The 14,927-nt window shown below is 51.4% G+C and overlaps 1 protein-coding gene across 1 annotated transcript in view; it reads left to right on the forward strand.

Annotated features, from left to right (window-relative positions):
* Positions 1-737: 737 nt before the first annotated feature.
* The window catches only part of KIAA1755 (KIAA1755 ortholog), a 36,268-nt gene continuing 22,078 nt past the window's right edge, over positions 738-14,927 (forward strand). Inside the window, exons 1-3 of the mRNA XM_053394740.1 lie at positions 738-1,475; positions 9,728-9,925; positions 11,780-13,055. Of these exons, the coding sequence (XP_053250715.1) occupies positions 1,473-1,475; positions 9,728-9,925; positions 11,780-13,055 (1,477 nt within the window). The 5' untranslated portion in view covers positions 738-1,472. The remainder of the gene's footprint in view (positions 1,476-9,727; positions 9,926-11,779; positions 13,056-14,927) is intronic.

The raw sequence follows: 14,927 nt of genomic DNA on the forward strand, positions 1-14,927 counted from the left end.
AGATAACTCCATACCCTCCAACGTTTCTCCAGTGAAAACTGTGATATTCTAAGGAAAAGCGGGACATTCCGGGATCAGATCAGAAACCGAGACGGCTTCTCTAAATCAGGGACGTCCCTGGGAAATAGAGGCATTTGGAGGGTCTGCTGAAGTTAGGAATGAACATAAGAAGGACTTGCTGGATGAGGCCAATGGCCCGTCTGGTCCAGCATCCTGTTCTCACAGAGGCCAGCCAGATGCGTGTCGGAAACCTGCAAACAGGATCCGAGAGCAAGAGCCTCTCCCCGACTCCAGAAGTTTCCAGCAATTGGGACTTGCTGCCTCTGACTGCGGAGTCCTGGCTAGGAGCCATCGACAGCCTCTCCTCCATGAATTCTACACAAGCCCAGTCTGAGAGGCGCAGAAACACCTCTGAGTGCGGCACGAAAGAGGCCTCCGTCTTGGGAAATGTGCATTCGGAAGCAAAAAAAATAAAATAATTGGGGTGTTGCGTATGGACCGGTGGAGATCTGCATCCTCCTTGATTCCCCACTTCCCACCCAGCTTATTTCGCTCCCCTGAGTTCTTCTGCATCCAAGAGCTGGGGAAGGGGATGCCGTCACCTCCTTAGAAAGGAAACGGGGGGAAGGGCCCCCCTTAAGCTTAGCTGCCCCATTGACAGGCCTCTGCGGCTGGCAGGCCCCTTTCAGAGCACAAGGAGAGAAAAGAAACCGCGGGGAGGATTTGGTGAGTGCGCGCGCGCAAAAGGACAGCTGGACAGAAACAAGCCTGGAAGGAGGGCGATGGTTTCGCTGGCCCGTTGACCTGGCGGCTTTGATCCCAGGTGCAAAGGGTCCGTGTGACATCATGGCTGGATCCTGCACCCCCCAAGCCTTCCTGGGCACCCTGCAGCTGGTTCCAGGCCTGTCTGGCCACGGGGCAGGGCCTCTGCCGCTGGGCACAAAGAGGACCGCTGTTCGCTGGCTCTGGCATTGCTCTGCGAGAGCCTCTCCAGCAACGCTAGCCAGGGAAAGAGAGAGAGAGAGGCAGCTTTTTAAAGCTCAGACAGCCTCCCCCCCCGTCTTTTCTCCTCCTTTCCACTCCTCAATCCCTCCCCCTCGCAGCTAGAGAGAGCGGGCTCCTTTTTCTTTTGCAAGACGCGAAGGATGGGAGAAGTTTGGAGAGGAGCAACCAGTGGCGCTGGACTCTGGCAGGGTTGAGGCTGGAGGGTTTGCAAGCTGGCCTGAGGCCTCCCCGCTGTCTCCTTGGGGGGTGTGGGGCACACCTGGGGTCCGTCGTGGTGCCCCCACCGCAGAAGACAAGCCCAGCAGCCCAGATGGCTGGGAAGGAGCTTGACGCGAGACCCAGGCGCAGCAGCACGGAGTTTGCCAACAAGTGATCCAGGAGGTTTCTTTGGGAGGGGGCGGCGGCGGCGCTGGGACTTGGTGCCCCCCTCGCTTCTCTGCCCCTCCAGCGTCGCTTCCGAGGGAACCATGGTAATCCGAAGGGCTTCGTTTGTGGCTGTTTAGTTTCTCCCTGGCTCGGCCACACCGTGAGACCCTCCTCTTTCGCCTCTCTGTCGACCTTGTGGGGCAGCTAAGATGGGGCAGCAGGGAGGGAGGAGGGGGCTTCTGCTCCAGGCTACGGGTTTGCTTCTTTAAATAAGTGGGAGGGAGGAGGAATTGGGATCAGTGTAGGATACAGATTGTCCTTGTGGCTGTTCGGCCGTGGAATGGGCTTCCTGGGAAAGTCTCTCCTTCATAAAAGGCAAAGGTAAAGGGACCCCTGACCATTAGGTCCAGTCGTGGCCGACTCTGGGGTTGTGGTGCTCATCTCGCTTTATTGGCCAAGGGAGCTGGCGTACAGCTTCCGGGTCATGTGGCCAGCAGGACTAAGCCGCTTCTGGTGAACCAGAGCAGCGCACGGAAATGCTGTTTACCTTCCCGCCGGAGCGGTACCTATTTATCTACTTGCACTTTGATGTGCTTTTGAACTGCTAGGTTGGCAGGAGCAGGGACCGAGCAACAGGAGCTCACCCCGTCGCGGGGATTCGAACCGCCAACCTTCTGATCGACAAGCCCTAGGCTCTGTGGTTTAACCCACAGCGCCACCCGCGTCCCTTTTCTCTCCTTCATAGGAGGTGTTTAAACTGGGGTCGGAGGGCCACCTGTCAGGGACTTTTTAGCTGTGATTCCTGCATTCCAGGGGGTTGGGCTAGCTGACCCTTGGGACCCCTTCTTTGATTCTATGACTCGGCATTTGGAATTATCAAGAGGTCCGCTTTCTCTTGATGACCTTTGACTAGATGACCCTCGGGGTCCCTTCCAACTCTACAGTTCTCCGATTCTATGATTCTCTTCTTGTTCTGAGAGCTTTCCAGAGCTGCAGGTGCCTGTCCGATGGAACGAGGCTGCTCTAAATAAGGTTCCTGCAACCACCTGCTCCTTCAAAAGACAGCCGGTCTGGAGCGGTTGGAGGACCTTCTTAGTCAGACGGGGCATTTCATTGGTTTCCCAGCAGCTGTTGGGTGTAGATTTTGCAAAGCCTGTGGACCTTCCGTGGGAATTGACGGAGATGGGAAGCTGATGATGAGAGAGTTTTTAAGCAGTTGTGTTCACGCCAGGGATGCCCCTGGTGGTTTGGGACAAGAGGTGAGGCCAGCAAGGTCGCCTCTGCTCTGCTTCAGCAAAGTGGCATCTGAGATGGTGCCACAGTCAGCAGGCCTTTGGATCCAACAAGATTCCTCGTGGTTTCTGGGCTGAGTCAAAGCATCATTCCTGAAGCCGTTGGACATCTTTGGGCTTGGGGAGGGGCTCAGTGGCAGGAGGCCCCAGGATCGCTCCTCAAGAGTATCTCTGGAAAGGGTTGGGAGATTTCGCTGCCTGAAACCCCGGACAGCTGCTGCCAGTCAGGGTAGACAGTACTGAACTGGGTGGAGCAATGGCCTGACTCAGGATAAGGCAGCCACCTGTGTTCCTTTGTACCTGTCATGAGTGAAGTGTCAGGAATTCAATCAGTGCAGGAGAAAGTGTGTGATTCTTTGGAGTACCTCTAGTTGCCAGTAATGTCACCCTGAGCAAAGGGTTGGAGGTGCAGGTGCTTCTTGCGACGTGCAAACTTTTGGGTGCTTTCCCCTTGGCGGAGGATAGCCTGACCTCACTTGACCTCACTCGGCTGGTTAAGGAGACACCTTTGCCTGTTGCACATATTTATATATTGGTTCAAAAATGTTGATTTGGACCAGGATCTTGCAGACTGAGGGCGTTGGGTATGTTTAGCCTGGACAAGACATGAGAGGTAACGTGACACCCATCTTCAAATATCTGAAGGTCAGATGGAAGATGGAGCAAGCTTGCTTTCTGCTACTCCAAGAAGGGAGGGCCCCAACTAATGGACTCAAATGACAAGGAAGGAGAGTCTGACTCAACATTTGGAAGAACTTTCTGAGGGTGGGAACAGTTTGAGAGTGAAAAGGACCACCTTGGAAGGGGGTGGAGTTTCCTTCATTGAAGGCTCTTAAGGAGAGGTGGCAGGGCCACTAGGTCAGGGATTCGGTGCCTGTGATCCTTGCATTGCAAGACTAGATGACCCTTGGTGTCCCCTTGCAGCTCTACAGTTCTATGATGCTCCTGCCCTCCACACATATTGTCCTGCCTCGGTTTGTACCAGTGGAGGTGCCGATGTAGCATTCCTTCACTGGAGGTTTCTAAACAGAGTTTTGGTGGCGGCCATCTGTCCAGGATTCCTGCTTTGAAGGGGGTTTGACTAGATGAGGTTACTTCTAGATCCCATTCTATGGGTCTATGGGCTTATCCACACCTACCTTCCCTCTGTGCTTCCCAGGCAGGTCAGTGCTTCAGAGTTCTCTATCCTAGCTCTCATTTTTCGCCCCAGAGCTCTCACTGCGAAACCCACTCTTTACCACGGAATCGGAGCAAACGGCAATCCGTGGAGAAACGGAATTGTCTTGAGTTGTGCTTCAGCTTTAAAGAGCAGGTTTTTGCCGGGGGGGGGGGGGAGAGGCGTGAAGAGCACCCAGACACAGAGCTTTAAAGCACAGGACCTTTGCCTAGAAAGCACAGGGCAAAATATAAGAGTGGCTATTGATTTTATGAGTGCTCCAACCCAACTCTGGAGTACTGCATCCTCGCAGACCCTCCAAGTGTCCCTGTTTTCCAGGGTCAGCCCTGAAGTTGCCCCAGTTTCTCATTTGATCCTGGAATGTCCCTCTTTTCCTTAAAGGTAAAGGGACCCCTGACCATTAGGTCCAGTCGTGACCGACTCTGGGGTTGTGGTGCTCATCTCGCTTTACTGGCCGAGGGAGCCGGCATACAGCTTCCGGGTCATGTGGCCAGCAGGACTAAGCTGCTTCTGGCGAACCAGAGCAGCGCACGGAAACGCCGATTACCTTCCCACCGGAGCAGTACCTATTGATCTACTTGCACTTTGACATGCTTTCGAACTGCTAGGTGGGCAGGAGCAGGGACCGAGCAACGGGAGCTCACCCCGTCGCGGGGATTCGAACCACCAACCTTCTGATCGGCAAGTCCTAGGCTCTGTGGTTTAACCCACAGTGCCACCCACATCCCATCTCTTTTCCTTTGGACGTCCCTATTTTCAACATAGAAATGCTGGAGGTTAGGGAGTTATGCGACCCCCGAGCCAAGGAGATCAGTAACTATACAAACTTTAGAAGACATCTGAAGGCAGACCTGTATGGGGAAGTTTTTAAATGTCCGATGTTCTTCTATATGTTGGAAGCTCCCTATTTTCATTGGAGAAATGCTGGAGGATATGGCATTGTCGGCTGTTTCTTCTTCAACAGTTGCTCAGCTCAGTCACTATTGACAAAGCTGTAGCTGTTGGGAGTTGCTGGGATCTGCTGGCGGGAAAGCTGTTCTTGTGCTCAGGTCTTGCTTGTGGGCTTCCTGTAACTGGCACCTGGCTGGCCCCTGTGAAAACAGGATTGTGGACTAGATGAGCCATGGGCCTGATCCAGCAGCCAGCTCTCCTTATGTTCTTAGGCCTACCAGCCAGGGCTCCTGCTTCTCAGTTTGCAAGATGAAGCAGGTTCCCTCCTCCTCCTCCTCTCCCAGCCTGGGAAGAGGATCCCCTTTCTCACGCACAGCTTGCCGCTCGGAACAAAAGTTTGGCACCGAGAGAGGGGCTGAGGGATGCAGAGATCATTAGCAGCTGTTTGGAAAGGGAGTGTGTGGGACTGGGAAGCCGATGCGGTTAGGAAAACCGCCTGGCTCTGCCTCATTGCAGACAGAAGGGATCAGGTCCAGAAAACAGAGGACTTAATAGATCTGCTCGCCCTCAGCACACCCACCCACCCAGCCCTTTCCCCTTTCCCCTTTCGGCTCCATTGGCACAAGGCTGCCTCTGAGTGACAGTCTGAGCGCTTGGCTGGATCCTTGCAGCTGGGACCCCTCAGGCAGCCTTGCTCCCTCCCTCCCTCAGATTTAGATGATTCTCTCTCCCCCTTGCAGAAGAGAAGGAGAGAAGTTGGTTTTGATAAGGGGCTTCAGAGGCAGAGAGCAAAGAGGGATGAACTGTGATGACCACCAACCTAGATGGCTTTAAAAGAAGTTTGAGACAAATTCATGCAGAAGGGGGCTATCAAGGGCTCCTAGCCAGGATGGCTCTGTGCTGCCTCCACACTGGAGACAGTAAGTCTTCTGAACCCCAGTTTCTGGAAACCACAGGAGGAGAGAGGACTCTGCCCAGACACTGAGGTCCAGCTCCAAGGGCCTTCTGGCAGTTCCCTCATTGCGAGAAGTGAGTCTACAGGGAACCAGGCAGAGGGCCTTCTCGGTGGTGGCACCCGCCCTGTGGAACGCCCTCCCACCAGATGTCAAAGAGATAAACAACTACCTGACATTTAGAAGACATCTGAAGGCAGCCCTGTTCAGTGAAGTTTTTAATGTGTGACATTTTAATATTTTTTTAATCTTTGTTGGAAGCCACCCAGAGTGGCTGGGGAAACCCAGCCAGATGGGCGGGGTACAAATAAATTATTATTATTATTATTATTATTATTATTATTATTATGCTCAGATCCTGCTTGCAGGCTTCCCTAAGGGGCACCTGATGGGCCACAGTGAGAACAGGAGGCTGGACTAGATGGGCCCTTGGCCTTATCCAGCAAACTCTTTTTATGCAGAATAAATTTTGGGGGAGAAGCAGGAAAGTTACAGGAGGCTTGCGGGGCCCACAAGTCTTTTTGAGGCAGTGGGAAGCCAAAGAAGAGGCAAAGCCTCAAATCTCTGAAATAACAACAGTAGTCCTCACCAAGCCATAAAATGCCTCAAACCGTGTGTTTGAAGTGATGGGGTGGGATCCGGAGCAGTGTTTCTTCTCTGCCCCCCATGTCCTGCTGCACCAGAAGGTTATGGGGTTTTCATGGGAAAGGGAGGAGCTTTCAGGGAAGCCCACCTACCCCCCCCCCAGGTCAAAAGTGAGGAAGCAAAGTCCTCCACTCAAAGACCTTCTAGAATACCTTGTGAGGAGAGAGCAGAATTTTCATTCCGTGAAATGCATGATTCACATTTTGCTTCAAGCGCAAACCTGATTTGCTAAAATCAGCCAGATTTAGACGTTGAATTCAGTGGGACTCAGTTGCACCCTCTGATTTTTCAGCTGTGGTTTTAGCGAGACAAAATAATGACTCTAGGCTTAATTTTGGCCCCAAACTACTCGTCAAGTGTCTAAAATCTGAAACAGTTCTCACAGCAGAGAGAGATTTCTTCCACTCTCTGGCCCGCGCTCCGTCACCTTCTGAATCACATTCCGTTTACAGGTTTAACAATTTAAACACAATGACCATAATTATAACACATCGCAATGTAACACAACCACAGGGGTTTGGACAGGATGAGGCTTCTACAGATTTCTGGGTCCATGAACATGACCATCTCCACCGAAACCTCTGATGTTTAGATGAGCGCAAAGCATTCCAGCAGGTCAGCTAACAAGATCCAGCCCCGGCAATACTATCCACCGGCACGAAGCATTCCTTCAGCTGCGCAAACGCTTCCCAGAACTTTTCCATAAACAGAACGGGACGGAGAGGAGGTGCAAGTTCCTTCCAATTTAAACCCAGCTCCTCGGCGCAGCTGGGATTTCCATTTGGCCGCCTGATTCCCGAAGCCAGGGCTTTTGGCAGGGAGCGCCGCAAGGGAGCATCACGAGGAGTGTGATAAAATTTCCAGGGCTGGCTGGCAGCGCTGCAGCTTTTGTGGGAGGCAGAGATGTTTTTGGGGAGAGCAGCAGGCCCTCTCACAAGATCTTCCTCTCATCACGCAGGATCAGCTTCTCCTACTCCTCCTCCTCCTCCTCGGCCATCTGCCAGGAACGCAGAGTCTGGGAAGAGGTCTGGCTTGCAGGGTAAATGGGGTGGTCCCTCCAGAGCGTGGGCTGCGGGAACAGAGCTCCGCAAACATCTTTCATGTCGGGCTGAGCGGGAGCAGCTCCCCAGAGGCCACCCCGGGAGCAAGAGGGAGGAGGGAGGGTGCTCTTTGGGACTCAGGTCCCCCAGGCCAGGGGCGTCAGGACCGGCCAGCGCTTGACTTGCTTACATTGGACGGGTGATCGAGGCACCGCCAAGAGCCCTCTGTGCAAACACAGAGGCCAGGGAGAGATTTCCTGGTCAGAGGTTTCCATCTCAACACAAACAGAGGCTTGCCAGAAGCTGAGATCCAGAAAGGTTTAATCTCACGCTGGAGCCAGATGAGAACTTTTCAGAGTCTTGTGATTGGAGCCCTAGTTACCCAAGCTGTATACAGTGGTACCTCGGGTTACAGACGCTTCAGGTTACAGATGCTTCAGGTTACAGACTCCGCTAACCCAGAAATAGTACCTCGGGTTAAGAACTTTGCTTCAGGATGAGAACAGAAATTGCATGGCAGCAGCGGGAGGCCCCATTAGCTAAAGTGGTGCTTCAGGTTAAGAACAGTTTCAGGTTAAGAAAGGACATCTGGAACGAATTAAGTACGTAACCTGAGGTACCACTCTATTGTTGTTGTTGTTTAGTTGTTTAGTCGTTTAGTTGTGTCCGACTCTTCATGACCCAATGGACCAGAGCTCACCAGGCCCTCTTGTCTTCCACTGCCTCCCGCAGTTTGGTCAAACTCATGCTGGTAGCTTCGAGAACACTGTCCAGTCATCTCGTCCTCTGTAGTCCCCTTCTCCTTGTGCCCCCCATCTTTCCCAACATCAGGGTCTTTTCCAGGGAGTCTTCTCTTCTCATGAGGTGGCCAAAGTAATGGAGCCTCAGCTTCAGGATCTGTCCTTCCGGTGAGCACTCAGGGCTGATTTCCTTCAGAATGGAGAGGTTTGATCTTCTTGCAGTCCATGGGACTCTCAAGAGTCTCCTCCAGCACCATAATTCAAAAGCATCCATTCTTCGGTGATCAGCCTTCTTTATGGTCCAGCTCTTACTTCCATACATTACTGGGAAAACCATAGCTTTTACTATACGGACCTTTGTTGGCAAGGTGATGTCTCTACTTTTTAAGATGCTGTCTAGGTTGGTCATTGCTTTCCTCCCAAGAAGCAGGCGTCTTTTAATTTCGTGACTGCTGTCACCATCTGCAGTGATCATGGAGCCCAAGAAAGTAAAATCTCCCACTGCCTCCATTTCTTCCCCTTCTATTTGCCAGGAGGTGATGCTGTATATAGGTCTACTCACCTCATCTCCCTTGCTATCACAGAATCATAGAGTTGGAAGGGACACCCCAGGGTCACCTAGTCCAACCCCGTGAAATGCAGAAGGTTAAACAAGCGTAGAGAGCCAGTGGCAAAGCAGTGGTTGCTAGTTAGAGGGTTGGACAAAGATCTGGGAGAGACCAGGGTTCAAATCCTGCCACTCAGCCATGAAGCTCACTGGGTGACCTTGGGGGCTGGCCACTGCCTCTCAGCCTCACCTACCTCACAGGGCTGTTGTTGCAAGGATAAAACAATGAGGAGAATTATGTATGCCACCCTGAGCTCCTTGAAGGAAAAGTGGGTATAAAGGTAGCAAATAAGGAAATAAATAGGTGCTGCAGGTTTTTGGAACACAGCAAAATCCTGCTAACCTGTTTGACCAGTGATGATAGTTGGAAATGTGTGTATTAACTGGGTTTTTAAAAAAGTTTTGAAAGCTGTCCAGAGAGTTCCAAGACTCAAGGCCTCCAGGCCAAAATATTTGTCGACCAGCACCATTGTCCTTCATTGTTGTGGGACGTTGGTGGCCACAAGAGAAGCCTACTGAGACAGCCACCGGTGGCACTGGCTCATAAGCCAGCCTTCATCTTTGCTGAGGCATCTGGCCCCCCATCCCTGCCCGTCCGCGTCAAGGAGAGCTAAATACAGACTGTGACCTATGAGGCAAATTGCCTCTGCTGTAGGTCGAAGCTGGCAAGGGCAGAGATAAAGCTCTGTGGCTTGTTTGTGCCCTGAAAGCCTAAAGAGGAGTGAGAAACTCAGAGAACCATAGAACTGGAGGGTAGGAAGGGGCCCCCAGAAATCATCCAGTCCAACCCTCTGCAATGCAGGAACCGGCATACAAATGGGGAGATCTGGTCTTGAGACCTGGGGGGGGGGGGGGGGAATCAAAACGGAGAGAAACCACAATGGACGAGATCTGATTCTGAGCCAGATGACCCCAGGGTCTGACTCAAAACAAGATGAATTCATATGTGTGTCTGTATATGTAATTGATTGTGAACTGCTCTGACTGCTTGCTGTCCCCCTTCCCTTAAAGGACCCCCAATCCCTGGATGTTGCCGTGCAGAACACGCTCTCGGGCCTCTACCCCCCGTTTGACATCACGGCCCCCATTGTCCTCAGCCAGCTCTTCCGTGTCCTGGAGGCCAAATACCACAGCGATGGGCTGTGCTGCCTGTTGGACTTCCTCATCCCTTCCAAGCGCCTTCTGGAGCACGTGCGGCAGGCGGCCTGCGTAAGTGCAAGAGGAATTGCCGGGGCTTTGGGTAGCTGCCCTTTAGAGCATCCTTCCCCAACCTGGTGCCCTCCAGGGGTCTTGGACTGCAACTGCCATCAGTCTCTGCCATGGGGGCTACAGTCTTAGAATTACAGAGGTGGAAGGGACCCCACAGCTCATCTAGTCCAACCCTTGGCAATCCACCACCGTCCATTCCTCTCTCAGAAAGTTCTTCCTAATGTCGAGCCAGAATCTCCTTCCTCGTCATTTGAACCCACTGGTTCTGAAGCACCAGAAAACAAGCCTGCTCCATCTTCCTTTTTTTAAAAAAAGGTTTTTATTTATACTTTTCAAATTTATACATTTCATTCATTTCACAATCATTTTAACATTTCAAGGTTTGACTTCCTTCCCCCTCTTTCTGTGGTTGTTAATATCTTCTGCATATCCAAATTCATTTAATTTGCTACTTTGATTATCTTAAATTAAATTATCATTTAATTAAATTATCTACTTTAAATATAAACTCTTATGAAGCTGCAGGTTATTACAATAATCCTGCCAATGTTTGTATCTGCTTGCAATTTGTCTGTAAATATTCAATAAACCATTTCCATTCTTTTATAAAAAGTTTGTTATCGTGATTTCTTATTCAAGCTTGCTCCATCTTCCCTGGGACCCAGACAGCCCTTCTGAAATCTGAAGGTGGCGATCATGTCACCTCTCAGCCTCCTCCTTTCCACTAAAGTCCAAAACATCCACAGGGCACCAGGTTAGAATGGGAAGGGACCCCTCAAGTCCATCTAGTCCAACCCCCTTCAAATGCAGTAATCTCCATTAAAGCATGCATGACAGATGGAGGTTGGTTGCATTGGAGAAGCGCAGAGAGGACCACATCCTCCCATCATGATCTTGTCTAATGCAGGCCCATGGAATAGTAATAATAATAATAATAATAATAATAATAATAATAATAATAATTTCTTATTTATACCCCACCCATCTGGCTGGGTTTCTCCAGCCGCTCTGTGCGGCTTCCAACACAATATTAAAATACAATAGCCTATTAAACATTAAAAGCTTCCCTAAACAGGGCTGCCTTCAGATGTCTTCTAAAAGTCTGGTAGTTTTTCTTCTCTTTGACATCTGGTGGGAGGGTGTTCCACAGGACGGGCGCCACCACCGAGAAGGCCCTCTGCCTGGTTCCCTGTAACTTGGCTTCTCGCAGTGAGGGAACCGCCAGAAGGCCCTCGGAGCTGGACCTCAGTGTCCGGGCAGAACGATGGTCCTTCAGGTATCCTGGGCCGAGGCTGTTTAGGGCTTTAAAGGTCAGCCCCAACACTTTGAATTGTGCCCAGAAATGTCCTGGGAGCCAATGTATACTGGACTGAGGCTGAGAAAGCAAGGAGAAGTTGCATCCCATAATTATAAATAAATAAATAGATCCTTTATTAGGCATAGCAGACCACACATTATCAAACAGACACCGTATACAAATTGTGCTAAATACGAGCTCAACATAAGAAGGTTTGTCCCAGTCGGATCTTTAACTCCAGAGAAAATCAATTTGCATAAATAATACAATACAATATTACCACATCACCAATCAATTAAGAACCACTAAATCTCTTTATAATGGCCCAGTCTTTCTACATGGACAGCACTCAAAAATTCAGCCACTATTAAAGTAATTTGATCTTTTCTGTCAAAAAGCAGGTCCTGAACCGTTGGTAGCTTAGAATTGAGCCTATTGTGTTGTAAGGCCTCTAATAATTGTCTTCCGGCATAAATGCCAAAATCACAAGAAAAGAAAATATGAAAAGAATATAATTATATTCTCCTTCTCTCCCCCTTTTTCGTCCCCGTCTGCAGGCTCCTTACTCCGGCTGCGTCTTCCTCCACGAAGGGTGGCCCCTGTGCCTTCGCGAGAAAGTGGTTGTCCACCTCGGAGCGCTCAACCCCCTCCTTCTTCGCCCGGGGGACTTCTACCTGCAAGCGGAGCCCTGTGGGGAGCAGTCAGCCTGCCTGGTGGTCAAGTGCCTCTCCAGGGACCTCACCACGGTGGAGAAGATCTCCGTCCCCGAAGCCTCCTGCTCCTTGCTGTTCACCAAAGAGTGGCTGGAGGAGGTCAACCGAGACCTGGACCGGCCAACACTCCACACCTGCCTGGTGGCCACTGGGAATGGGATTGTCCCCCTCCCGTGGAATAAAATAGCCACCCCGGAATTTGTCGGGGTGCCTAAAACGGAGGGTTTGGTGGAGCAAGAGTCCTCAGCCCTCCTAGCAAATCTCCTGCGTCTGGACTGCAGTCCTGACTCAGGGAGCTTGCAGTCCTCTCCAGTTAAGTATCCTGGCCTCATCAAAGTTGCAGAAGGAACCTGGAAGAAATCCACTCCATTTGCTTTGCCGAGTCTGTGCGACATCATCGGTGACAACCTGGAAGGCGAATACGTGAATCTCCTGGGGTTTTCCGAAGAAGGGAAGCAGGATAATTCTCCTCCCGTCAAGGCAACAGGATCAGCCCTTGGGGAGCAGCTGCACAGAGATGCAGCATCACCCAAGGTGGAGAAGGACCTCCTTTTGGTGAACGGGGACGATGGGGAGATGGCCGGGGGCTGGAGCTGTGGGAAGGGGCAAAACTCAGAGGAAGGGCCCTGCACGCCTTGTCTGAGGCGGCGGCTGGGCCAAGACGCCAAGGTCCATGAGCCGAGGTGCAGGTACCGTGAGTCGTACGTGGCGGCCCTCAAGAACCCCGTCAGCTTCAGCTCTGGGTTGATGGCAGCTATTTTGGAAGAGATGGATACATCGAAGCAGGGCTCCTCTTCCCCCTTGGAAAGCACAGGCGTGTGGCCTCTGGAGGGATCAGGCCAGGGGGCTCCCCAAATCCTCTCTGAGGAGCCGAAGACGATTGAGAAAGCGGAGGATGACTCTTCCAAGCCAGGCCACTCGAGACTCCCGAAGCCTCCGGCCGACTGTCCCACTGCCAGCAATAAATTCTCATTCCTGAAAGGCCACCGTCAGCTGGGCTCCTCGGCGGGTGGACTGCCAGGGGCGGAGAAGGCCGGGAAGGGCCAGGAGGGGCACCGGAAAAGGACGTTGGCCGTGTGCTCTCCTCGCACAGCCAGAGCAAAGGCGGCAGCTGGGAAAGGTGAGAGTGGGAATAAAGGGAAGGGTTGGGAGGAAGCAGCGCAAAAGCATGCTCAGAGGCCTGCGGGGGGTCAGACACACTGAAGTCTGCATGATGCACTGGCATCTCTGGCTCAGGGTTATGTGCAAAAGTTGCAGCATTGGGGAGAAAGAGGGCGCACGACACAGTTATGCATGGCTTGGAGAAAGGGGACAGAGGGAAATTTTTCTCCTTCTTTCGTAAGACTGGTACTCGTGGGCATCGACGGAGGGCTGGAGGGTGGGCATTCCACAAGAGGCAGTGATAGCCACTAATTTGGAACACACACACACACACACACACACACACACACACACACACACACATATATATATGCCGCCAATCTGACTGGGTTCCCCCAGCCGCTCTGGGAGGCTTTCAACACAGTATGAACAGACTGCCTTCCTGTTCAAATGGTTAATAATAATAATAATAATAATAATAATAATAATAATAATAATAATATTTCATTATTTATACCCCAGCCACTCTGGGCAGCTTACAACATATCTAAAAACATTTTTTTAAAAAACCATTCCCTTAAAATTTCCTTAAACAGGGCTGCCTTCAGATGTCTTCTAAAAGTCAGATAGTTCTTTATATCCTTTACAACTGATGGGAGGGTGTTCCACAGGCGGGTGCCACTACCAAGAAGGCCCTCTGCCTGGTTCCCTGTAACCTCACTTCTCACAGGGAACCAGCAGAAGACTCTGAGAGGGTCCAGGCTGAATGATTGATGGGGGTGGAGACGCTCCTTCAGATATACTGGACCAAGGCTATTTAGGGCTTTAAAGGTCAGCACCAACACTTTGAATTGTGCTCGGAAACGTACTGGGAGCCAATGCAGATCTCTCAGGACCAGTGTTATATGGTCTTGGCAGCCGCTCCCAGTCACCAGTCTAGCTGCCGCATTCTGGATTAATTGCAGTTTCTAGGTCACCTTCAAAGGTAGCCCCACATAGAGCGCATTGCAGTAATCAAAGTGAGAGATAACTAGAGCATGCACCACTCTGGCAAGACAGTCTGCGGGCAGGGAGGGTCTCATCCTGCGTACTAGATGGAGCTGATAAACAGCTGCCCTGGACACAGAATTGACCTGTGCCTCCATGGACAGCTGTGAGTCCAAAATGACTCCCAGGCTGCGCACCTGGTCCTTCAGGGGCACAATTACCCCATTCAGGACCAGGGAATCCTCCACACCTGCCCGCCTCCTGTCCCCCCCAAAACAGTACTGCTGTCTTGTCAGAACTCAACCTCAATCTGTTAGCTGCCATCCATCCTCCAACAGCCTCCAGGCACTCACACAGGACCTTCACCGCCTTCACTGGTTCTGATTTAAAGGAGAGGTAGAGCTGGGTGTCATCTGCATACTGATGAACACCCAGCCCAAACCCCGAAGATCCCCTTAAAAGAGGATCAAACAAATTCATGAAGGAGGAGAGGGCTATTGATGGCTCTTCTCTGCTTCCACAGCTGGAAGCAGCGATGCTTCTGAATGCACAAGAGCCCTCTCCCCAGCCCTCTCTCTTACAGCAGCTGGGATTCAGGAGCACTGCTGCCTCCCACTGCGGACTAGACGGGCCTTTGGTCTGATCCAATATATGTCTCTCCCCTGATTTGCCTACGAGACACCTCCTCTCTGCATTTTTCCTTCTCTGAAGGGTAGGACTCGAACTAATGGCTTCAAGTTACAAGAAAGGAGATTCCGAGTAAACATTCGAAAAACTTTCTGACAGTAAGAGCTGCTGGACAGTGGAACAGACTGCTACTAGAAGTGGTGGACTCTCCTTCCTTGGAGGTTTTTAAGCAGAGGTTGGATGTTCATGTCATGGATGCCTGAAGCTGAGATTCCTG

This window comes from Podarcis raffonei, chromosome 6 (assembly GCF_027172205.1).
Source record: "Podarcis raffonei isolate rPodRaf1 chromosome 6, rPodRaf1.pri, whole genome shotgun sequence".
Classification (NCBI taxonomy): domain Eukaryota; kingdom Metazoa; phylum Chordata; class Lepidosauria; order Squamata; family Lacertidae; genus Podarcis; species Podarcis raffonei.